At 40.5% G+C, this 26,936-nt stretch overlaps 1 protein-coding gene and 1 pseudogene across 1 annotated transcript; one reads left to right on the forward strand and one right to left on the reverse strand.

Moving 5' to 3' along the window:
* Positions 1-2,177: 2,177 nt before the first annotated feature.
* mfsd8l2 (major facilitator superfamily domain containing 8-like 2) lies at positions 2,178-26,721 on the reverse strand. Its single transcript, XM_035800475.2, has 11 exons — positions 26,281-26,721; positions 25,867-26,052; positions 25,264-25,326; positions 24,906-25,025; positions 11,712-11,791; positions 10,880-11,195; positions 7,095-7,168; positions 6,526-6,739; positions 6,030-6,152; positions 5,437-5,567; positions 2,178-5,233 (listed from the first exon to the last, which is right to left on the reverse strand). The coding sequence occupies exons 1-11, from the start codon at positions 26,354-26,356 to the stop codon at positions 5,153-5,155; spliced, it is 1,464 nt and encodes a 487-aa protein (XP_035656368.1). The 5' UTR covers positions 26,357-26,721; the 3' UTR covers positions 2,178-5,152.
* On the forward strand, positions 19,598-22,720 carry LOC118402340 (apoptosis-associated speck-like protein containing a CARD; annotated as a pseudogene).
* Positions 26,722-26,936: the final 215 nt, after the last annotated feature.

A 26,936-nucleotide genomic window follows, 5' to 3' on the forward strand; every position in this document is an offset into this window, starting at 1 on the left:
CAGTTTCCTGTGTGTCAAGAATGGTCCACCAACCAAAGGACATCCAGCCAACTGGACACAACTGTGGGAAGCATTGGAGTCAACATGGGCCAGCATCCCTGTGGAACGCCTTCGACACTTTGTAGAGTCCATGCCCTGACGAATTGAGGCTTTTTTGTGGGCAATATTAGGAAGGTGTTCTTAATGTTTTGTACACTCAATGTAGACATCAATGAATGGAGTAACCATCCAGGCAGACATTTCAAACATGTTAAATGGATAATCCTGGCTGATCATAGGTCTGCCACATAATCTCATGTTGTGACCCAACAGTTGATACAGTCACAATATGGCGGCTGGCTGACCTGATCATTACATGCTACAAGGATCCTTCTAAGATCTTTGTAAGAACCTAATAAGCTATTGTGATCTTCAATCCTGGACTTCCAACCCGGGGATCCACAGGGTGTGTTATGCATTTGTTCCAGCCCTTTACTGACACAGATGAATCAACTAATGGACAGCTTGATGATTAGCTGATTTGGTTGAATCGAGTGTGTTAGTGCTGGGCTGGAACAAAAGCCTGCAAACTATATAAAAAGAATAGGACCAGAGTTCAAGAACACTGGTTTAAGCCAACAACACCACACCATATATTCAACCAAGAGTGACGGTATGTGACTGCGAGTACTGATGTCTATTTCAAAGCATTTAATAGACAAACCGAATCCAACCAAATCTCATGAATTCACGACAATGTATTCCTAAAGACGCAATCTATTCATCAGTGTATCTTTAAAACACATAGTTCTGTTTCTCTATAGCCAAGAGTAAAATGTGAGATGGAATGAATGAAATAGCCCTGGTCTGTTTTTGTCTCTTTCATATTTCTCTTCTGACTCGTTCATCAATCATCCACGGCCCATTAACAATCATTCTCCAAGACAAATAATATAATCAGGGAAAGGGTCCTATAGCCTACCACTGTATTTCCAAAGAGATAATTGTAATACATCAGCTGATGTCAAATTATATGCTGTTATTCTTGCAGCTCACTTACCTTTATCTTTGTCAGGTGACTAAAAGCTCATTTACCCTCAGAGCGGATTCGCTCAAGGTAGAATATTCCCGACATGCTCGTTCTAGACACGCCAACATGACTGTAAATCAGTGCTTAGAGACTGGGATAACACTATGTATTAGAAGAGATGTATTCCTAAATGTCTATGAGGAATAAATTGTGTAATTATGGTGTACTAGGTAGTAAACTGCATTTGCATTTTGGTCATTTAGCAGAAGCTTTATCCGAAAGGACTTACAATCAGTTCCTTCAACAAATGTAGGTAAAACAACCACATTCAACCATCATTGCTAAAATGGATCCAGAAATGTACTTAGGCCTACTCCTTTGTTACACAGTAGTCACATGGTAGTTACTGGGTCATTCTAATTACGCTGATATTAGAGTAGGTGATGTCCTGAAACCTGTATGACTGCAATATATGCAGCGATTGTGTCATACTGTTCTGTCTTCCCTTTGTCTAGTGTCTCAAATTTTCACTTCAGCATGTAGCAGCTTCATCTGCTGTAAAAACAAATCACTTTCGGTCTGAGCCTCAAATGGCTCTTCCGTGTAGGCCCTTTAATAATTCATAACTCAAGTAACGTTGAGGCCATCAGGGTATATGTAAGATACAGGCACAAGGGCATGGACTTTCCCTTTTCAGTCGTTGTGATTTTCGTCACCTGTAGACTGTTATAGAGTCCAGGTGGAAACAACATCGGATCACAGGATTATAGCCTACACCTATGCATCACTAATTCTTCCAGGTATTATTCAAACTTGAGCGGATTTCCCTCACATTTTTGGGAGAGGAAAGTACAATCTATCTTTAAACTTTTACTGCAGTGGGCTAAATCAGGGTCACACAGAGTGTTTCTTGGTAGTCTTAAACCTACTACAAATCTACTTTTGTTTCAAAGTATACACATCACACTCGTGGTTATGGGCTTAGAAAATAAGAAGACGCCTCTACCATGTCAGGTATAGAGTTGAAGTGTACTACATTTTGAGTTTACGTCCCAATATTACACTTTTATGTACATCACAGGAGACTGAAATATGAGAAAACCGTTTGATATAGAAACACTGGACGTTCAGCTGTTTTGTTTAATAATGTTTATTAACTATGAAATTGTGAAAAATATGAATAACATTCCACCCATCAGGCCACTAGAGGGCGATTTGGTCATTTGACCACAGGAAAGGGCTACAAAAGTTAAATATAGTACCATATCATCTGGGTTCCTGAATTATTTCTGGATTAACTGGATCTATGTGTTTAAAACTAAGGCCCCAAATCAATAAAAAAAGGAAACTACGCTGCAGGTTCACTCATAATGTTTATAATACATTTTAAAGGGATAGTTCATGTTTTGGTTTTAGCTTCGAAACAGTGAACTATCCCTTTAAGGGCAGGTATGGTTTCGCATCCATGTTCAATGATAATGTCTGAGAGTGGAACAGCTTGTTGGGTGTGTTTGTTTTTAATGCGGGTAATTACACCTCCAATCGATGATTACAGTGATTACATCCTGATGGAACCTGCAGTTTTTCCTCTACGTGCAATTGATCGAATACAGGCCTAAGTTCCATGGTAAATGCATTGATGTGACAATTACAAAACATGATGTTGTTGACAAGGCTAGCTTTTTCTAAAACCAAGAGTTTATCTTTATTCAAAGGTAAAAAAAAACATTGCATGTCCTGAGCAGGGCATAGATGTACTAGGCCTACAGTAAACACATGGTTGTATAATGCTTGCCTTTGTTTCCCCATTTCATGAATACCTCTCCTGACATATGCTAAACGCGCCATGCTAGCAGTATTAGAACATTGTAAAGGTTACCGAGCCTTATCTGATAGCATGGCCTAACACAGTGGAAATGGGAGAACATGGGCATTTGTGTACAGCAGGATCTACAGATCCTTGATGGTGCTCCAAGCGTTCTGCAGAGCACACAGTGCTCCCTAGTGGCACATTTTGAACAGCTAATGATTAAAGGGATATTTCGGGATTTTGGCAATACTCTATTTCTCCAGAGTCAGATGAACTCATGCATACCATTTTTATGTACCGTATCTGCATCCAGTATGAAGGAAGTTAGAAGTAGTTCAGTGAGCCAATGCTAACTAGCATTAGCGCAACGACTGGAAGTCTATAGTATCTACTAGCTTGCTCGCAGTTACCATAGACGTCAAGTCATTGCGCTAACGCTAGTTAGCAATTGCGCTAACGCTAGTGAGCAACTTCCTTCACACTGCACTCGGAGACATAAAAATGGTATCCATAAGTTCATCTGACTCTGGGGAAGTAGATAAAGGGCTTCCTTGCCAAAATCCTGACGTATCCCTTTAAACAAATTAGGTATTTTTTTATTTTTTTTAACCTTTATTTAAACAGGCAAGTCAGTTAAGAACATATTCTTATTTTCAATGACGGCCTGGGAACAGTGGGTTAACTGCCTGTTCAGGGGCAGAATGACACATTTGTACCTTGTCAGCTCGGGGGTTTGAGCTCACAACCTTCCAGTTACTAGTCCAACGCTCTAACCACTAGGCTACGCTGCCGCCCCAACAGTATTTCACTGCAATAGCACCCCTAATTGATGATGCTTGTTTTTTTATTTTTTTATTACTAAACATTTTAGAGTAAATACCAATGTATATGTAAAATTATTTCGTTTGTTGACCATTGTAAAGGTTTACAAATGTCCTTTACAAAGCACATGTTAAAGCATCCAAAATGCAGATAGAAATATGCACTTCCTCTCTACATAGGCAACACAAATGAGTGTCTTTTGTTATGTATTCTGATCTACGGTACATCTGGGTTGCCTGATTACTAATGCTACTTGCTATTCCATTCTCTTCCTTCCTCCCTATACCCTTGGCTATCTTGAATAGCTATCTACATAAGCACTGATATGAGAGAGGTAAAAACGAGAGGTGAAAGGCACTCCTCCTGGCACAACGGGATCTATTATAAGAAAGGAAAGGAAAGATTAAAGGAAGCTAGCATGGGTACATAGTTCAGATATGGAAACACAAATGTTCTCCACCAACAAGTGCACTATAAATAGCAGTTTTGAAAACTTGATTTATTCAACATCAATTACATAATTCCAAAATATTCAAACAGAGAGCAACGGTGCCCCCTTGTGTACATCCGTAATACCATGTTATATATTTATGTATACGTCTTTTGGTAGATATTAAATATTCTATCTACTACAGAAACACTACAAGCAACAATATTTCAAAGAAGTTTGCTCAAATGTGCAAATATTCATGTTGGGATAGGAAAATGGGTAAAACTTTATTTGAATAGTCCATCTGTAGATGCTCTACAGACGTTTCAACTAACTATATACTAACCCTGAACCTATTTCTAACCCTAATCTTAACCATAGCCCTAACCCTAACCTTAGCCCTTATTCTAAACCTAACCCTATAACAACAACCTTAGCAAGCAGTATTTATTGCCTTACCTCTCTTATCCTACCTCATATGCACATGCTGTATATAGATTTTTCTACTGTATTATTGATTGTATGTTTGTTTATTCCATGTGTAACTCTGTGTTGTTGTATGTGTCGAACTGCTTTGCTTAATCTTGGCCAGGTCACATTTGCAAATGAGAACTTGTTCTCAACTAGCCTACCTGGTTAAATAAAGGTGAAATAAAAAACATTTAAAAAGTTGCTCATCAACAGATACTTTGTTGATAGTATGACTGGACTATCCAAATAAAGTGTGAACGTAAAATAGACTCCACAGAGCTTTAAAGTGGGTTGGATAAGCCTATAGGTCATTGGTTGGATCTCTTCTGCATTGCAGAGTTTAGACACACACCACCTTTATTGTAATGTGCATTCATTGACCTTCTCATAGTAGTTGGGAGACATACTATATGTGTCACATCACCTCACCTTTGACCTTTTATTAGGGCTTCAGTTGTCATTCAAGTTGACAGCAGGGACGTGTTCAGTAGTGCATACCTGTAGCAATATGCGTTGCAACGGAAACCCAGAAGCTGTGCTCTTATTGGACAAGTTCAGGTCATGCCTCCCCATTTCAAAACATTTTCTCCCTACTGAACATGACTCTTGTCTATTCTCCGTTGTCTGAGCTCTGGGCGTGCTGCACTACTTTGGGTTCGACTAGGCGATCATAGGATAGTATCAGCATCACCTGGAAATAACAATCAACAGCGTTACATTGTAAAAGTGTACATGCTAGCCACAAAAAAAGCCTCATCAAATGTGGCTGACATGCGCCACTTGAAAAAGTAGTGAGGTGCTAAATCCTCGCGAATGAAGTTCATAGATTGATAGATCGTAACTTCTTTAACTCTCTCATGGGATTGAGTAGGCACAGACACTGTGACTACTCACTGTGATCATGAGGAGAAGAGCCAGCATCACTCCAAGCATCAGGTACAAGTTACCGGTCAGTCCTCCAGCCCAGAGAGGCCCCAGGATAGTAGCCAGCCCCCCAACAGAGCGCCTCACGCCTTGACTGAACCCTAGACACCACCAGGAACACACACACAAACACAAAGACAATCCCATTCATTTGAGTGATTAATGACCTCCCCTTCCTGTAAAACAAATGGCCATTTAGTGATAGTTAATTATCATTCCCCTCATCATTCTCAGCATTGCCATGAGTCAAAGAGCCTGATTGACTAAGATGAACTCAACCATCACACAAGTGCATTATTGGAACATTTCATTTTCAGAAGATAATGAAACAAAACCAAAGCAACAATATTTCATTATTTTATTTAAAATCAGTCTTTAATATTAATATTTGTATTCCTTCTCGAAATAACATTTCTAAATATCATCATAAATCAGCCCTATGGTGAGTCCAGCTCAATGAACCAACACATGCAATTATCACATTCGCTGACCCAACTGGAGTGATACGCTATCAAACTGCTATGCCATGAGTCAAACGGCGGTGATGTAAGTCAGACACCCACCTTGCGTTTTCTCTGCAGTGACTTTGGAGAAGAGGGACACCTGGGACACGGCCACGAAGGGAAGCCCGAGCAGCTGCAGGAACACTCCGATGATGAACGTTGCCAACTCCCAGGAGTACCCGCCTGGACACAAGAAGAGACACAACCTCAGTCAGATGGTTGATTGTTGGTGAAATGGTTGTAATTCTACTACTATACAACTCCCTCTAGGGAAAGAGGTGTATGTGTGTGCGTGTGTGCGTGTTTGTGTGTGTCTGCTTGCTTATATGTGTGGTCTTCATGTCCGAGTGGTGGGTTTTATAAGACTTACAGATCTATCATTAACACCTTCATAGTCACCTCACCGCCCTATCCACCCCAGGAGTCTCACACCAACCCTGGGTACAGATCTAGGATCAGCTTCCCTTCCCCCAATCCTAACCTTAACTTTTAGTGGGGAAAATGCTCAACTGACCCAAGATCAGCCATTAGGTTCACCCTACTCCCACCCACTCACCCTGGGGGTTGGCCAGGAAGATGAGGCACCAGACGCAGGCAACACTGCAGATGACCAGCCCCACGGCCAGCACCACACGGTCTTCCACCTGGCGACTCAGCCCACGCACCAAGAAGAAGCCCAGGATCACCTCAACGCCACACAGGCTGTACATCAGGCTGTTGGCAAGCTCTCCGAAGCCAAAAGAGCGCTGGGTCAGAGGTGTCACCATGGTCTAGAGAGGAAGGGGAAGGGGGACATAAGAAATGACATTACTATGTCAGGGTAGTCGCTATAGGGAGAGAGAGGAAAACAGGATATTACATCACTATGTCAGGGTAGTCGCCATAGGGAGAGAGAGGAAAACAGGATATTACATCAGTATTTGTTTACCTCTTTATGGGAAAGAGTTCCCAGTTCCCACTCAATGAACAAGGTGTAACGTCAAAATTATATTGTGAAAAGGTATGAACATGAAATAGAGCTTTCAGGTCTTGAAATACGGTTAGGGTTAGGCATATGATGTGGTTACGATGCAACAACAAAAAAGATGGCGTCCTTGTTTAGGCTGTTGCCGCAGAAGCTCTTACCTCCAGTGCTGTCTGGTTGAAGAGGGTGATGAACTGTGCAGTGAGGAGCACCACCACCTCCTCCCTCAGAAACTCTACAGAAACAGAGAGAGAGAGAGAGAGGTAAGAAAATCCATAAAAAATGTTCACCACATATGCAGGCATACTTCAAACTTCCTTGAAAACTTGACGAAGCTGGAAAACCCCTGCATTTTTGTACATTTTTTTTCACCTTTATTTAACCAGGTAGGCCAGTTGAGAACAAGTTCTCATTTACAACTGCAACCTGGCCAAGATAAAGCAAAGCAGTACGACAAAAACAACAATACAGAGTTACACATGGGATAAACAAACATACATTTTTCTATTGTGTTATTGACTATGTAAAGTGTGTGCAAATGTAGTAAGATTGGGGAGGTAAGGCAATAAATAGGCCATAGTGGCAAAATGATTACAATTTAGCATTAACACTGGAGTGATAGATGTGCAGATGATGATGTGCAAGTAGAGATGATGGGTTGCAAAAGAGCAAAACATTTATAAATAACAATATGGGGATGAGGTATGTTGGGTGTGCTATTTACAGATGGGTTGTGTACAGGTACAGTGATCGGTAAGCTGCTCTGACAGCTGATGCTTGTAAAGTTAGAGAGGGAGATAATAGTCTCCAGCTTTAGTGATTTTTGCAATTCGTTCCAGTCATTAGCAGCAGAGAACTGGAAGGAAAGCCGGCCAAAGGAGGTGTTGGCTTTGGGGATGACCAGTGAAATATACCTGCTGGAGTGCGTGCTACGGGTGGGTGTCGCTATGGTGAGTTGAGATAAGGCGAGGCTTTACCTAGCCAAGACTTATAGATGACCTGGAGCCAGTGGGTTTGGTGACGAATATGTAGTGAGTACCAGCCAACGAGAACATACAAGTCGCAGTGGGGAGTAGTATATGGATGGGGCTTTGGTGACAAAACGGATGGCACTATGATAGACTACATCCAATTTGCTGAGTAGAGTGTTGGAGGTTATTTTGTAAATGACATCTCCGAAGTCAAGGACAGGTAGGATAGTCAGTTTTACGAGGATATGCTTGGTAGCATGAGTGAAGGAGGTTTTGTTGCGAAATAGGAAGCCAATTCTAGATTTAATTTTGGATTGGAGATGCTTAATGTGAGTCTGGAAGGAGAGTTTACAGTCTAACCAGACACCTAGGTATTTGTAGTTGTCCACATATTCTAAGTCAGAACCATCCAGAGCAGTGATGCTAGTCGGGCGGGCAGGTGCGGGAAGCAATCGGTTGAAGAGCATGCATTTAGTTTTACTAGTATTTAAAAGCAGTTGGAGACCATGGGAAGGAGTGTTGTATGGCATTGAAGCTTGTTTGGAGGTTTGTTAACACAGTGTCCAAAGAAGGGCCAGATGTATACAGAATGGTGTCGTCTGCGTAGAGATGGATCAGATAAGCTGCTCTGACAGCTGATGCTTTTAAAGTTAGAGAGGGAGATAATAGTTCGTTCCAGTCATTAGCAGCGATATCATTGATATATACAGAGAAGAGAGTCGGCCCGAGAATTGAACCCTGTGGCACCCCCATAGAGCCTGCTAGAGGTCTGGACAACAGGCCCTCCGATTAGACACACTGAACTCTATCAGAGAAGTAGTTGGTGAACCAGGCGAGGCAGAATGCGTCGAGTCCAAAGCCTTGGCCAGGTTGATGAAGACAGCTGCACAGTACTATCTTTTATCGATGGCGGTTATGAAATCATTTAGGACCTTGAGCGTGGCTGAGGTGCACCCACGACCAGCTCGGAAACCAGATTGCATAGCGGGATTTGAAATTGCGTGGGATTTGAAATGGTCAACGATCTGTTTGTTAACTTGGCTTTCGAAGACTTTAGAAAGGCAGGAGAGTGAATAAAACAAACTTAGGGAGGAGGCTTCTGACATGCATGAAACCAAGACTTTTACGGTTACAGAAGTCAACAAATGAGAGCGCCTGGGGAATAGGTGTAGTGCTGGGGGCTACAGGGCCTGGGTGAACCTCTACATCACCAGAGGAATAGAGGAGGAGTAGGATAAGGCTACGGCTAAAGGCTATAAGATCTGGTCATCTAGTGCGTTGGGAACAGAGAATAAAAGAAGCAGATTTCTGGGTGTGGTAGAATAGATTCAGGGCATAATGTGCATGCAAGGGTATGGTAGGATGTGAGTACAGTGGAGGTAAACCTAGGCATTGAGTGACGATGAGAGAGGTTGTGTCTCTGGAGGCACCAGTTAAGCCAGGTGAGGTCTCCACATGTGTGGGGGGTGCGACAAAAGAGCTGTCTAAGGCATGTTGAGCGGGACTGGGGTCTCACTCAACATAAAACAATAATAACTAACTGAAACAGCAGTAGACAAAACATATTGACATTAGGGAGAGGCATGTGTACCCGAGTGATCATAGGGTCCAATAAGCAGCAATCGGTGAGTCAGGGAGCTGTTCGGTAGTCGCTGCTACGCTAGGCGAGCAGGAGACATGGCGTTCAGAAAGCTAGCAGGCCGGGGCAAGCAGATGGGTCTTCAGCAACATTGCAACAGAAAATCCTGTTGAAATCACATTGGACAATTACGTCGGCAGACCAGTTGTGACGGATCGGCGTGGCTCCGTGTCGGCAATGAAGGGTCCAGGCCAATTGGCAAAGAGGTATTGTAGCCCAAGAATTAGCTGGTATACCTCTACGGCTAGCCGGGAGATGGGTCTAGCTCGAGGCTAGCTGGTGCTTGCTTTGGGACAGAGGCGTTAGCCAGCAATAGCCACTCGGTTGCAGCTAGCTAGCTGCGATGATCCGGTGTAATGGTCCAGAGCTTGCGGCAGGAATCCAGTGATGTGGTAGAGAAAAGCTGTCCAATATACTCTGGGTTGATATCGCGCTGTGCAGACTGGCAGGTATTGACCGAGCTAAAGCTGGCTGGTGTCTGAGCTAACGGTGAAGTCCACTAGCAGTGGCTAACTGACTACTAGCCAGTAGCGAGTTAGCTGGCTAGCTTCTGATGGTGGTTCTAGTTATAAAGTGTAAAAATAGCAGATTTGTACCACATTGGGTGAGGCGGGTTGCAGGAAAGTATATTCAGTTCGTAGACGGAAAGTGAGATTAAAATATATACTAAAATTGAAGAAACCGACTATTTACGCGGGACAAGACAAACACACGTCTGACTGCTACGCCATCTTGGAAACTAACAAACTAATGAATGAGATTATTTACCACGTACAAAGTCGATACGCTTTACATTCACAACTCTTCTTCCATCGCCCTCAAACCCACTACAGAATGGGCTACAGACAGGCAAACATCAATGATAAAGAATGTTTGCAGCATTTAGAATTTAGTCTCCCTTTCGCCCACAAAACTCAACACAGACATAGAGTCAATTAAAGAGGAAGTCCAACACGCATACCACCTTCTCCTTCCAACAATCTACACACACAGAGAGAGACTCAATACGAGTGATCTGACACACACACACACACACACACACACACAAGCTGGCACATGAAAGATACTTGAGAGACTGAATCAATACAACTCAACAGACAAGATGGTGAGAAACTACCAATATACACGTCTAAAGAGTAGAGAGAGAATAGAGTATTACTTTATTAATCCCAACTTGGGAAATTGTTTCATCACAGCATGTTTAATCAATTACTTACAATAACACCCCACACAACATTGACCAACACATGATGAAAACTTTTTCAACACATTAGGACATAGTATCCCTGAAATAATAGTCTGATTCTGTAGAGCTGTTTCCTATCTCTCCACTCACCTTGACTAGCACTGAAAATTGTGAGGGGGTTTGAGATAGTCGAAGGATGGGACGAGGAAGAGGTAGAGGAAGGCGGCGAGGGAGGGCACTGTGAAGGGTCCTGGAAATGGTGTATCTCTGAGGAAAGGGTTGTCTCTATCTGGTCGTCCCAGACAGTGCCGTAGGTCTCCAGTGTCTCCTCTGCCCTTACCAGCGGCTCCTCCTCTTCGATCTCTCCCACAGCGATGCCCCCCTCTTCGGAGCTGATAGGTGGTATGTCCCAGTACAGGGCCAGCACTACAAACTGGAGCAGGATCCACATCAGACACATGAAGATCTGGAAGAGGGGGGAGGAGGGGAGGAGAGGGTGTAGGGGTGCAAGATGGTTGAGATGGTAGAGTAAAATATTTTTATGCCAGCATTTTAATGTGTGTGTGTTGAGGGTGCAGTGTTTAAGAAATGTTTTATAATGTTTTCAAATGTTTCTATTGTTTTCATTAAGTATTTATAAATACAGTGCATTCGGAAAGTTTTCAGACCCTTTGACGTTGTCCACATTTTGTTACGTTACCAGCCGTATTCTTGTCCTCATCAATCTACACACAATACCTAATAACGACAACGTCAAAAGAGGTTTTTAAATAATAATAACACCTTATTTATTTATACTTTCCGAATGCCCTGTAAGTAAGCAAGGTCAATAAAATCCTAGTGTTAATGTACTAACTCTGAACAGGAGATTGAAGGTACATGCATGGGAGCTAAACGGATGTTTGTGGTTTAGTATTCATGAAGCATAGAGCTGTAGTGGGAGAACCGGAGAGGATAGATTGTCTGGATGCTGGGTGTTTACCCCGGGAGAGGTGTAGTTGTTCACCACAAATGGCCCCAGCTGGAAGTCGCACAGTCTCAGGAACAAATTGAATGCTGGCCCTGCAAAATGGAGGGTCGTATTCATTAGGCATCAAACGGACGGAAACAGACAAAAACAAACAGGGAGGCACTGCCTAAACTTAAGATAAGACACATGTTTTTTGTTGTCGGAGCAGTTTGGGGGGGCGTTCTGGACCATAGCCGTGGGAAGTAGGGGTGCTGAAACCCCCCCCCCCCTGAAAAATCAGAATATATTTTTGAAATAATAATAATAAAATATATTTTTTCACAACAGTAGTGCACTGGGCCTAGTATTAGCAGTATTTTCAGCATCTCCATTTTTGCAAAAAAGGTAGTTGTATAAATAAGAACAGTATCTCGCAGGATTCAATAGTTGGAATTGTCCTCTCTCTTTCTCTTCAATGTCATTCTAATGTCATGCAGAAAGAACAAAACCCTGTCCTCAAACATTTACATCAAAAGATGCAAAGTTATGGGCAAAGACAGAAAACACCCACATCAAATTAAATAGTTTTCTTGATCAAATAACATAGAAAACAACCACATTTTGTGCAGTTTTACAAACCACTTAATGTAAATATACATGACTGTATTGTACATAGGCTGGTCATTTAGGTTTTTACCTAGACGTTCACAATTCAGTAATTGAGTACATTGAGAAATCAAGTGGTTTGTGATGATGCAGCTCAGTTAGTAGTGCATGGTGCTTGCAATGCTAGAGTTGTGGGTTCGATTCCCAAGGGGGACCAGTATGAAAATGTATGCACTCACAACCGTAAGTTTGCTCTGGATAAGAGTGTCTACTAAAATGGAAAAGGAATGAATCGACCATTAAAGTTTTCAACATAGAGAAATACATTGCATTTGCAACGTATTTCAAAAAACTGGAAAGCATATATCAAGCAAGTGTTTATTTTCCACAAGTATTATCAGATTAACTGTTTTGTACAGATAATTAACAGACTCAAATAAAAAATGCTGGTAAACACTCAAATACATTTAGTTACATTTTTTTCCCCCACAAAACTTGTGCACTGGGCCTTTACTAGTCCTGTATTAGCAGACCAATATAGACATCTTCAGTGTTGGCAAAAAATACATTTAAAAAAATAAAATAAAAACTGCATTCTCCCAAATCGCAGCACCCCCACCCCTAAACTACTTCCTGCAGCTATGCATTGGAACAACGATAACAACACTAAATCAATTATAATTATTGTAACGCTTTAAAAAAAAGCCTTTATTACAGCAAAGACTAAAACCAGTTGCATTCATTCGTGAATGCAATTTCCGAAATGGAATGATTTAGGTCTATTTATAGTTTACGGGAGTTATACAATGGTAGCTTAGATATTTTATTTTAAAACTAAAATGCTATGCAGTGTGATGACATCAAAAAAAATGATTGATTGATACAGTAACCAATATAAGTATTGAAATATAGGCCTAAGTAATGTTCCCTCAAATTTTTTGGTGCACTGAGCAAATTTCAGATCTGCTGAGTTCAAAGTTGAAGTTGTGAAAATTCTGTGAAACTTCCAGCGTGCTTTTACTGTGAAAACTGAGGCTGTACCCGCTTTAAGTTACAGTTTTAACAGTGGCCAAGTAGGCTACTGTGGCTATTTGATCATAATGTAGACCTACCAGAGTGACCTACCCTAAAAAACAAAATCCCATAACATTTTAACATGGAAATAGCTGTTCTTTCATTCAGCCTACAGCAGCAGCCAATGTGTGGTGTTCGACGTAGGCCTAAATTCCATGAGACTTTTGAAAAAACATGCAGGCTTGACATTAACCTGTTTACCGACTTGTCCTTCAGACAAGAAGGTGACTGAAATTGTTGTATTGTTTCATGCAAGAACCCACTAAACAAAATAAAATTCATTAATATTCCCATACCATTATTACACAGAATCAGACAAATTAAGTTACCCTCTGCCTATTGGCTACTTAGTTTATTAAGGCATGTCTCAAAATATAACACTGCCCCTTTAAGACAAAAAAGCTCTTTACCTTTTCAAAGATGACTAGAGATCTACTCACCCATTGCTGACTACAAATTATCTATAACTGGGCTAATAACTCAATTACTAGCAAAGGATATGAACAAAATGTGCACAGGCGGCAACATGCAGCTCTTGCTTTGATCTCCAAATAAGTGCATCTACTCAATACCACAGCTATAAACCCAGTCCAGTTCAAAGTAAATGTTAGAAATCCATATATGGCAATGGTCTGTGTAGAGTATGGGCTGAGTCGTGCACAATAGAATCAATGGTGTAAAGTTAAGTAAAAATACTTTAAAGTACTACATTCCTGAAGAAAAGAATGCACTTTTTACTCCACACATTTTCTCTGACACCCAAAAGTACTCGTTACATTTTGAATGCTTAGCAGGACAGGAAAATTGTCTAATTCACACACTTAAAGAGAAAATCCCCGGTCATCCCGACTGCATCTGATCTGGCGGACTCATTAATCACAAATGCTTTCTTTGTCAATTATGTCTGAGTGTTGGAGAGTGCCCCTGGCTATTCGTAAATTCAAAAAACAAGAAAATCGTGCTGTCTGGTTTGCTTAATATAAGGAATTTGAAGTGATTTATATTTATTTGTACTTTTACTTTTGATACTTAAGTATATTTTAGGAATTACATTTACTTTGATACTTAAGTATATTTAAAACTAAATACTTTTTTACTTTTATTCAAGTAAGATTTTACTAGGTGACTTTCACTTTTTCTTGAGTCATTTTCTATTAAGGTATCTTTACTTTTACACAAGCATGACAATTGAGTACTTTTCCCACTGCTGAATAGAATCCTACTCCGATGCGTTCTGACTACAAAATAAATCTCTTGCATAGTTATTTTTGTTTCGGTATGTAGCATTGAAAGTGGGTAATATTGCGTTGATTTGATCACGATTGTCACAGTAGAGGCAAACTTTGATAGTGTTAACTAACAGGGAAAACTAGAAAGTTGACTGAAATTCTTTCTCTGTTGGCTGGTAATTCTTCTGGGCTGTGCGCGGCAATCCAGTGGGAACTGTTGCGGCAGTCTCTGGGTTTAGGGGCGGAGCCAGATGGGGTGTACGAGGTGGCACTGGACACCCCTGACATCTGATTGGACACCCCAAAATGGAATTCGCTACTGGCAGTTTGATGCTGATTTGATTTCTCATTTCACCTCTTGTTGAAAGAAGCATTTATTTTGACATTCGGAGGCGCATTTTTCAAATCGAGGACAAAGAAGAGAGAATGTTAACGTTGGTTGCGAGATACAGAATAATAATAATAATAATAAGAAGAAGAGAGCGTATTTCCACAGCTCCACGAGCTCCTTTCGCGATTGACGAAAGCATCATATTTGAAATCAGGTTTAGGTTTCCCGAACAACTTTTACGAAAGTTGAGTCGCTGTGTAAGTTAACGGTAGACCTTTGGCTCCATTAACAGACATTTAATCAGATAAGAGAGATCGGTCCCAATTTAGCCTAACATTATGTTTACATCTGTGCTAGTAATACACGCATATACAGTGCAGTGTCGTAAGTTACAGTATGTGAATGTTTAGCTAATGTGGGGTGACTAGTAGGCTACAGCTGTCAAAGGTTCGGCCAAGTTAAAATTCAGCGATTTGAAATCGATTAACTCAGTTAGATTTTCGTACTTGAACTCAAAACGAACAATTGTTATTATCAACCTGTTAACGTTACTCAAAAGATTACCACACTTTGCAGAAAAGCCGGTTTGCTATCGTAAAGGTGTAAGAAATTATAGCTAGCTAAGTTACTTACCGCACAGTAGGGCTAGACATGATCTAACTAGTAACTTAGGCTGGTAGTTGATTTGAAGGTACAGTTATGAGAATTAGGATTTGTAATTAAGTAATTAGGATTGAGATTGGACTAAAACGTGGGTCATTGGATGCTTAGATGTAACCATAGACTGTCCTTATTGTTGCATAGGGTCAATTACACATGAAAAGAAAGGGAGCAATAATATCTTCTGCTCCAACAGGACCCAATGGTAGGCCAGGCCTATACTTTAAACTACACATTTTTAGTTATCAGCTGTTAGTATCTAATCTTGTGAATCCCTTAATTATGCATTTACACAGAGATATGACACATTATTTAACGTGTATTTCAGACATTACAAGATCCAGAGAAGAGGGTCCTGTACCAGAACTCAGTATGATACTAGGAAAAGGGCTTTCAAACAGCTCCTGGTATAAGGACAATTCATAGTTTGAATATTCTGTAAGTTAAGATTCAAACTTACTGTTTCACCAGTAGGCTTTTATTCTCTGCCCATTACACCTGAATCTGCCTTCACACACAGTCAGGGTTTTGTAACTGGGGAAAAGGCGCTGTTTAAAGATTCTGGGTTTAAGCTCCATTTGAAGGCAGAGCATCATATCAATGCTATGTTTGCTTGGAATCAGCCGAAAAAAGGGCTATTGACAGCAACTCATCAATGTTAGATGTCATAAATGAGGACAGGAAAAAGAAAGTGGAGGAAAACTGCACTTACATTAAAACAATTGCAGATGTGCTCTTATTAACCTGCCACTCAAAATATAGCGCAGAGAGGTCATCGAGAGTCTGGTGACTCTCACGACAAGGGTAATTTTTTTGACAATCTTAGAAGAAATAGCAAAGCATGACCCTCTCGTAGAGAAAAGGATGAATGCATGTGGCAACGCTAAGTACACAAGCCACCAAATCCAGAAGGAAGTCCTTGAGGGCTGAGCTGAGATGGTACAAAGTGAAATAACAAGATAAGTAAAAGAAAGTGAAGTTTTTAGTGTAATTGCAGATGAAACCAACGATTTAAAGTAAAAAAAATAACAAATGTCTTTAGTTGTGAGGTACTATTACAACGGGGCCATCCACAAAATATTGTTACACTTTCAGTCAGCTGAAAGCTTAGATGCAGCAGGTCTCACAAAAATTATAATTGATTGCCTTGGAAGACATGTTCTGGACTCTTGAGGGACAGGCTTCCATCAGTTCTTAGAGTGCTACAGGATATCATACTTGAAAATAGTGGTGATAGATCAGTGGAGGCAAGGGGCCTTCTTTCTCAGATAGATTTACATTTCATAGGGCTTTTGGTTACCTTTTAAAAAGTGCTTGGTGATGCCAAATGTCTTTTTGATAAGCTCCAACCGAGCTCTCTTGACCTAGCAAGGGCTGTGGCCTGAGTAGGTGCCCTTAGACACCTTACAGGATTACAGAAGTGAGGGTTATTTTGGAGAACTATGGAAGGAGGTTGAAGAGATTGCAGAGCATGCAAAAATAAGTGTACAAACTGTGTGTAAAAGACAGCCTTAAACAAGCTTAAGATTTAACGACTCATTGATGATGAGCACTGTAGGACAGAAAAATAGTGACCAAAGTGATGGTGAAAGTTATCTTTTAACAGGTGGTTGACAGTCTGAGCTACAGAGACGTTTTCAAAGAAGAATTGCAAGATAATGCAAGGGGTCCAGTCTCTCAACCCAAAGAGTACAACATTCTTGAATGATGAGCCTCTGTTTGTCTTTGCTCAGACCTTTGAGTCAGATTTAGAGGACCTCAAACATGAGGTTCATCAAACCAAGCGGCTTCTTGACAGGAGAGAGAAAAGTGAAAGGGACAGACTGTCTACTCTCCTTGACTTTGTTGTGTTTCTAAAACCTTATAAAGAGGTCTTCCATGATCTATTTCGACTTTGTAAGATTTCTGTTACACCAGTCAGCAGTGCGAGAGAAGCTTCTTGCGAGAGAAGCTTCTCAGCTTTAAAACTGATTGAAGCCCACCTTAGGACAACAATGGTTAATGATAGGTTAAGTCACCTCGGAATTCTCAGTGTTGAGTCAAGGAGGGCATGGATGGATGAGTTTGTGAAACATTTTGCCAGTTCTCACCAGAACCGCAGAATTATCCTGTTTTAAATCTACCTAGGATAATTTGGCACTTAGACGGTCCCTCTGGTCATGACTAAAACCTGCACTCTGTACTAACTAGTACACTGAGATTCTAAAATGATAAATCCAAAGGGTATCATGTCGCACAGATTTAATTTGGACTTGATTAGGCCAATTCCAAAACGTTTCTTTGCTATTAGTTAAAATAATATATATGAGCATAAATATGATACTGTATGTTTGTGATATTGATGGGCAATTTTTCTTGATACCTGTTATGTCAAATTGCAGTGTGTTTTTTTTGTAAATAAACTGCAATTTATGTAACACACAAATGCTATCTTATCTCTTTGGTGCTGGAGCTTTATATTCTGAAAATATTTTGGGTCTTCAACACTTATAGACCCTGATTATATATTCATGAAAACAGAGTAACCCAAGTCTCTCCTGTGTGTGAGTATGTGAAAGAGAGCGGCACTGACTATTCATAGTATGTTAAAGAATTCTAGTGAACAAACCCTTTTGGACCACACTATCTACCACAATGAAGAACTCCGGGTTAAGTGAATTATCACTTCTACCTCTAATCAGCAATTATCAGATTCATTCATCCTCCTTAGATGCCAGGTTAGGGTTACACACTCATTTTCTGTCATGGTCTATGGACCCCCTGAAGTAGCCTTGGCCACCCCATGTATAAAACTCTAGTTCCGCCACTGTCTGGGCTACTGCATGGCACTCTCCAGGCTACTATGCGCCCGCGCACAGTTTAGAGGGAACGTTGCAGTTTAGAGGGAATGTTGGGCCTAAGTAAATGACGGTATTAAGACTAAACAGGATGCGCTCTTAAGGCCTACAGTATAACAGGTGGTTATACTGGGTTAAATTCAGTTGAAGTGAAACGTTCAGATATGGAATGCTGAAAATAGAAATGTAGCATAGAGTTGAACAGATTCCATATTCTACATGATAGACAATAATATATTCCCATCTGAGCGGTCTGTAATGTTTCACACTCCTGAACAGCCCGCTGATTCGTTGCTGGGAATGTAGAACACGAATCACGTCGGATGTATTCATGGCATTTCTATCTGCAACGTTTGACAACATTTGGCTAATTTACGTTACACTTTTATTACCAAGTGATACAGTAGCCGAGTATCGTTCCATTTGGTTTTAGTGTATGATTTACCACCCATGCTTTTGAACAACATTTGGATCTGTCAATTTTTATACAAATACTTATCTACCTATTGTATTGCTGATAAAATAAAGCAAAGAGTGACCATGCTTGTTCTGTTCAATATAATGTGTGACTTACAGGATTGTAGGGGACAATGTGTCACGCCCTGACCTTAGTTATCTCTGTTTTCCTTATTATTTTGGTTAGGTCAGGGTGTGACGAGGGAGGGTGGGAATGTTTTTTCTTGTCTAAGGTTTTTGTATATCTAGGGGTTTTTGTAAGTCTAGGTATATGTATGTCTATGGTGGCCTGAATTGGTTCCCAATTAGAGGCAGCTGTTTATCGTTGTCTCTGATTGGGGATCCTATTTAGGTTGCCATTTTCCCTTTTGGTTTCGTCTATGTGTCAGCACTCGTTTTTGTATAGCGTCACGTTCGTGGTGTTATTTTGTTCAGTGTTCTTTCTTCATTAAAAGAAGAATGTATGCATATCACGCTGCGTCTTGGTCTCCTCATTACAACGAACGTGGCACAATGTTGTCTGTCAAATGACGTTTGTAAATAAAAACAGTACATTTAAAAATATATATTTTAAAAGTTATATTTGCCTATATAAAAAAAGAACAGTAAAATATATACTAATAATTAATTGTTTAAATAAATTCAAAATTAAATTAAAACACTTTTTGTCAAATGTAATGGGAATTAGGTTATTCTGTTTATGATGGAGTGTGTTGATGGACCTCCCCTTGGCCTATGACGTGATACGGTGCGATCAAGAGAAGACAGTCAGAGAAGAGAAAATAGGCAAAATATAATAGAATACACGTATCTTAATCTCACCAAACCAAGTGTAAATTGCCGTTTTGGCATAAAAAATGCCGAAAACCGTTGGCGATACATTAATTGGTGTCCTTAATGATTTGGGAATGACTAAACTGAAGTGGTTCAGACATAAACTCTGAACGCAAGCAGGAGCCAAAAATTCGTAGGGGCAATGTTGAAAAATTGGACCCAATAGACTTGGCAGACCTTCTGACCCGTACTTTCACTGAAGACGGGGCTTTGGATGTGGCTATAGAGGTATTGAGGGCAATTGACTGCCATGACGGCGCAAAGGAACTGACGGATTTCAAGAAAGGTAAATCAAACATAGTAGGAGGCACGTCCATTGGACATTTTAATATATATTTAAAAAAATGTCATTTCGTATCTTTGAAGGGTTTAAAAAACACTTCAGTTAACCCAAAAGTATTCTAGAAGAAAACTGTATTAAATAAATAATACACGTGTATTTAAATTGCATTAAAATGTCTGTATGTAAAACTAAGGAACTTGACCGTACTACTTTAACTTATGAGCACATTCTATTTGTTCATATTTGTATTCAATTGGTGGTGTCTCATGAAGCTTATTTTACAGCTCAAGAATCTTGGGTAATGTCGGGTGCTGCTAAGGGAAATGCGCTTGGACCAAATAACATGATCAAAGGTAAGCACTAAAGCGGGTGTTATATAGCCTAATGTTTCAAATACGTTATTAAAATGTATGTTTTACTGTAATTGGTAATGGTGTATGTAGGGACAAATTCAACTTGTAAAGTTTTCTACCTTGATGAACAATCACAAAAGTCCTTCCTTTTCAATTTCTTAATTAAATTGGTCAGTGAAACTGCTGCCCTCTTCTAAATCTTTAACAGCATTTTCACTCCTCATATTTAATGCTGTCTGAATTACAAAAAGTGCATCATCACGCCTATCCTCCAATTTGCGCACCCTACACGCACACACAAACACGCACCATTAAAGGAGAAGTGTAGAGATATAGGCCCCTATCAAATACATTATGTATGCTTTGCAGTCCATCACCTTTAATATTCCTAAACCATGTCCTATCTCTACCTCAGACAAACACTTTGTGGACCATCACCGGACGGCCCTGATCGACAGAGTGAGCCAGGTGGCACCCATCTTGGATAGGCTCCTGGAGAGGGGAGTCATCAACTCAAATGCCTACAGTGACGTGAGGGCTGAAAAAACCAAACAGAACAGGATGAGGGAGCTCATAGATGTCCCTCTGAAAGCATCTGGGTCCAAAGGCAAAGATGTGTTCTTAGATATCCTTATGGAACAGGAGCCATACCTAATCAGTGAACTGAAGGGGGAATCATGGGGATTAGGGGCCACTTGATTTTTTTTTTGTGCAAGGGACAAACATTTGATGATAATAATGCACTCTGTTTTACAGTATATTCTTAAATTGGGAAAATGAATTCTCTCCAAAGTCTGCAAAAAATGTAAAACAAATTATATTGACCGCTGTTTTTTGTTATTTTTTTCATGAGCAAATACTGTGTTGTGAATTCTAATCATCGAGCTGTTTGGAACTCAACAATAGAAAACATACATGTAGTAACATTGTGTTATGTAGCCTTATACAAATGAGTGCATCTGTGCTTTGGCTACGTTAGTTTCTTAAACATAAACAAGCATACGGCCATTTGAATGTAAATGTCTGCTTAACATAAGAGATCCATTGATAGCCTGGTCTCAGATCTGTTTGTCTTGTCAATGAATTGGCATTGCCGGCATGACAAGGAGCGTCAAGGACTGGCATGATGGCACAAACAGACTGATAACCAAGAGTGTATAGTTTAGTTGCATTAGAGTTTCCATTGGACACCCTCCGTTTTGTTCCGTCTGCTTTTGTTTGCATCAGTTTCTCCTGTTTGGTTTCGTTTGGTTCCTAGTTAGTGAATACATGCTACCATCCATATATGGCTGTCTATAGAAGTAGTTGGGACAATCATCTATCTTACAAATGCCGCGTTCACATGCTGATCGGAACTAGGAAACTGACATTTACGACTAGCTAACTGGTTGTAGTTACTCACATTCCGCAAGTTGGAAATGTCAGTTTCCTAGTTTTGACTAGCATGTGAACGTGGCATTAGCCTGTTTTTAAATGTTCCAAAGTATTCTTCCTTTCACAACATGTTATTTTAGTTTGCTTGTGTGCCTATGCTTTGTTTGAACAAAACAAATTAACATAGAGTACCACAGTATGAGTCATAATACCCATAAAACCTAATGGTCAAACAGGGAAATGGTTCCAATTGTTTTTCCACTATTCACTTTTCCCATAGGGGATTTTAGTAGCACTTAAAATAAGGGGTGTATTTCATGTAGGCTTACTCTGGCGTGACGTTTTGATAACCGTGTAAATCTCTCTAGGACAAGATTACTTTAATCAATATAGTCGCCTGTATTTACCCCCACAAAATAAAATGCTAATTAGTTGCTAATATGGCTATCATAAAGAACTGCAAATGCCATGACGATCTGAACAAGACTGCTGAATCGAGGCAATGGGAAGAATGTTAGCTGAATGTAGTAATGAATAAATTGGCAAAAATTCTTTAAATTAACAATTCTGTGAACTGTTTTGTGCAAGTTTTAAATTGACACAGTACCTGTTAGCAATGGTGTCAGCTAGATTTGACGTGCAGGAGCTGGCAGGGTATTGTAGTTTTGCATGATGTCTACTTTGATGCGAATTAGCATTTCCAAAACTGAGAGTATATAGAGCCAAACATAGCCATAGGCAGTAGTGGTCCTGAGGGTGCTCAAGCACCCCCTAGAAAATACATAATGATAATAATAAGAAATATATACAGTACCAGTCAAGTTTGGACACACCTTCTCATTCAAGGGTTTTTCTTTATTTTTTACTTTATTTCTACATTGCCGAATAATAGGAAAGACATCAAAACTATGAAATAACACATATGGAATCATGTACAGCTTTGCATACTCTTGGCAGTCACCTGGAATGCATTTCAATTAAAAGGTGTGCCTTGTTAAAAGTTCATTTGTGGAATTTCTTTCCTTAATGCGTTTGAGCCAATCAGTTGTGGTGTGACAAGGGAGGAGTGGTATATAGAAGATATCCCTATTTAGTAAAAGACCAAGTCCATATTATGGAAAGAACAGCTCAAATAAGCAAAGAGAAACGACAGTCTATCATTACTTTTAAGACATCAAGTGCTATGATGAAACTGTCTCTCATGAGGACCTCCACAGGAAAAAAGTTACCTCTGCTGCAGAGGATAAGTTCATTAGAGTTACCAGCCTCTAGAAATTGCAGCCCAAATAAATGCTTCACAGAATTCAAGTAACAGACACATCTCAACATCAACTGTTCAGAGGAGACTGTGTGAATCAGGCCTTCATGGTAGAATTTCTGCAAAGAAACCACTACTAAAGGACATCAATAAGAGGAAGAGACTTACTTGTGCCAAGAAACACGAGCGATGGACATTAGACCAGTGGAAATTTGTCCTTTGGTTTGATGAGTCCAAATTTGAGATTTTTTGGTTACAACCACTGTGTCTTTGTGAGACGCAGAGTAGGTAGACGGATGATCTCTGCTTGTGTGGTTCCCACCATGAAGCATAGAGGAGGAGGTGTTATGGTGTGGGGGTGCTTTTCTGGTGACACTGTCGTGATTTATTTAGAATTCAAGCCACACTTAACCAGCATGGCTTCCACAGGATTCTGCAGCGCTACGCCATACCATCTGGTTTGTGCTTAGTGGGACAATCATTTGTTTTTCAACAGGACAATGACCCAACACACCTCCAGGCTGTGTAAGGGCTATTTGACCAATGGGAGTGATGGAGTGCTGCATCAGATGACCTGGCCTCCACAATCACCCGACCTCAACCCAATTGTGATGGTTTGGGAGGAGTTGGACCGCAGAGTGAAGGAAAAGCAGCCAACAAGTGCTCAGCATATGTGGGAACTCCTTCAAGACTGTTGGAAAAGCATTCCAGGTGAAGCTGGTTGAGAGAATGCCACGAGTATGCAAAGCTGTCATCAAGGCAAAGGGTGGCTACTTTGAAGAATATATCATATATTTGATTTGTTTAACACTTTTTTGGTTACGACATGATTCCATGTGTTATTTCATAGTTTGATGTCTTCACTATTATTCTACAATGTAGAAAATAGTTTTAAAAAAGAATGAGTAGGAGTGTCCAAACTTTTGACTGGTACTGTATATATTTTTGGAAAACATTTATTTTTTACAAAAGCAGTTCACTGGGCCTTTACTAATATTAGCGGACCGATATAGACTTCTGTAGTATAGGGAAGACCAAATAAATTCAGCATCTCAGCTTTGGCAGAACAGGTAGTTGTAATAGTTTAGACCGCTCCTGAGTGGCGCAGCACTGCATCTCAGCGCCAGAGGCCATTACAGACCCTGGTTCAATTCCAGGCTGTATCCCAACTGGCTGTGATTGGGAGTCCCATAGGGTGGTGCATAATTGACCCAGTGTCGTCCGGGTTAGGGTTTGGCCTGGGTAGACCGTCATTGTAAATAAGAATTTGTTCTTAGCTGACTTTCCTAGTTATATAAAATACATCAATAGTAAGAGTTGTTGCCCTGTCCCTTTCTCTGCAATTGTCATTCTAATGGAACATTTACATCGAAAGGTGCAAAGTTATGGGCAAAGACACAAAACATCCACATCAAATTAAACATTTTCCTTGATCAAATAACATGGAACCACAACCACTTTTTGTGCAGTTTGCATTTTCCATCGTTACAAATTACTTAATGTAAACGTACATTACTGTAGACTGGCCATCCAGGTTTGTACCTACAGACTTTCCAGCACCGTGAAGAAAAGCAATGCACAATACATTAATCATCAAGTGGTTGTGATGATGTGGCTCAGTTGGTAGTACAGCACCCCCAACCTCAAACGACTTCCTGTGGCTATGGGCTGGACAAATCTTTCTGCCTGCACTGGCGCTGCAGACAGATATATCTGCTAATAAAGGACTATTAAAAGGCACAGTGCATACTTGTCATTTTTTTGTATTATTATTATTTTTTTTTTATTCCCCATTTTTCTGAATCAGCACCCTTCCCACGGCTTAGTGTAGTACAGGAAGGTACTTTGACTGAGATTCACATCTGGTCCAAACAGCGGTGCGCCATAGTACTAATAAGATCATGATGGCATATTAGGAAAAAAATGACTGACCAATCAGGAGGCCAGCTTGGCGACATGCCATGATGGCAGCGAAAACACCAGCGCGTTCCTCTGGCCGGGTGCTCCGTGTGAGGAAGCCAAAGATGGAGGAGCCTGCTCCTGCACCAATACCTGGAAGGCATCAACACGTGTATTAAATAGGTCTAGATTGTGTAACCAAATCAAAGGCTGTATAATATCAGGACCGTAACATTGGGATGCCATTCATCTCTTTCTCTATCACTTTCTCACACACACAAACACACACAGACAATTGTAAATAATTCACTTAGCGTTTAAATGAGTGGGTATAGACCTACAGCACCTCAACAGAAAACCACAAACACTCCAGAATTTGTATTTGTCTCACCTGCTACAAGTCGACTGCACAACAGCAGCCATTTTGAGTATCCCATAAAATACATGAAGCTACCTAGGGGATAAAATATGTCATTTCACCATTAGTTTTATCATCTGTGGCTTGCACTTAGGACTCTTTTAGTTGGTTTTAGGAATGAATTGCCTACTGATGTTGCCATGAGTGTAAGGTTTTGCACATTCATATTTACTTTATCACAACTTTGCTGCTGTAGGAGGTTGGATAGATTTTTTCATAAACACCACAAAATCTGGAAGCAAGTCTGCCCATATTACTGTAACATTTCCATTTCTAAGGACTGCCATTTCCTCACTCCCCCTGCAACATCACATCAGCAGGCTAGCTTGGAGGGTTGAATGGAATCTGTTTTTCTTTATGACTCAAGTCAATCATTCCTGTTTCAGTTAAATAAATCATGTGATTCTTTGTTTGCATCCCAAATGGCCAGTATTCCCTATATGGTGCACTACGTGCACTACTGGTCAAAGTAGTGCACTATGTAGGGAAATAGGGTGCCACTTGGGATGCCGACTTCATGTGCCTTGCAACAGCTGGTTCCTGAGCCTGGAAACAATTTGAAGCTGTGAAGCTTACCAACAATCTCAAAAACGTTGGAGTATAGGATGATGGTCTTTGTAGTTCGGGTCCGGTCGGACCAGAGGCCGAACAGTGGGCCCGTCAGCAGCCCACTCAGACTGAACGCAGACAAGCCCAGACCCAGGAAGTATGGAGGTGCCTCCAAAATCTGGAGATACCTCCATATTGTAGGGAGGATGACAGCTAAGAGAGAGAGAGAGAGAGAGAGAGAGAGAGAGAGAGAGAGAGATGCATTAGACATGTCTCATTTACCATACAAGCCCATTTGAAAAAGCAATATTTTAGTGTTTTTATTATGCATGTTTTAGATTTGAACATGACAAAAACATACAAATCATATGACAGTCAGTCAGACATTTTTCGTTTCATTGTCGAAATATGTGTACATTTAGGCAGCCGAAACCAACTCACCGTACTCAATGCCACTTAACAGAAATATCAATCCAATAGTGAAAAAAGTACAATTCTTCTTCTGACGATAATCCATCACATAAAATGACTTCTCTGGCTATCGCACATCAACGTTTGCCTCCTCATATCGTTCAGGGACAAATTTATCAAATTAGATTAAGCAAACAAGAGGATGATGACTCCAATCAAGCCTATTTCCCCTTGGTAAACATTGGAATGTGCTCCACTGTATTTTCGGAATAAAGTTGCATTTGGTCGCTTCGAAACTCTCATTTGCCCCACAGGTAGTTGCCCCCACAGGTAGGTAGGTACAACAGCATCCTCGACAGCTGGTAAAAACCCGATAGGCCTTATCAGCATATCCCCCAGAGTCTTTCGTCCTCCATGAACCACTATAATCCCATTAGTAAATATCCCAGACGAGCGTCATTACTTCAAATGCCTGAAGGAAAATTCAGTTTGTTTCCAGTCATTGGCAGCAGGTTGACCAATAATATTGGAGACTGTAGATCACTGCCTAAAGCCTGAGCTCTGCATATGCCACTGCAGGTATAGCCAATGTTCTTCTTCTGCTGTTTTGTGTTACAAGGTGAGGTAAAGCACACAGGACATGATATCTATTATTCATTATAGACAGCTCTCATTTCATTGTAAAC

The sequence above is a fragment of the Oncorhynchus keta genome, chromosome 23 (genome assembly GCF_023373465.1).
Source record: "Oncorhynchus keta strain PuntledgeMale-10-30-2019 chromosome 23, Oket_V2, whole genome shotgun sequence".
Classification (NCBI taxonomy): Eukaryota; Metazoa; Chordata; class Actinopteri; order Salmoniformes; family Salmonidae; genus Oncorhynchus; species Oncorhynchus keta.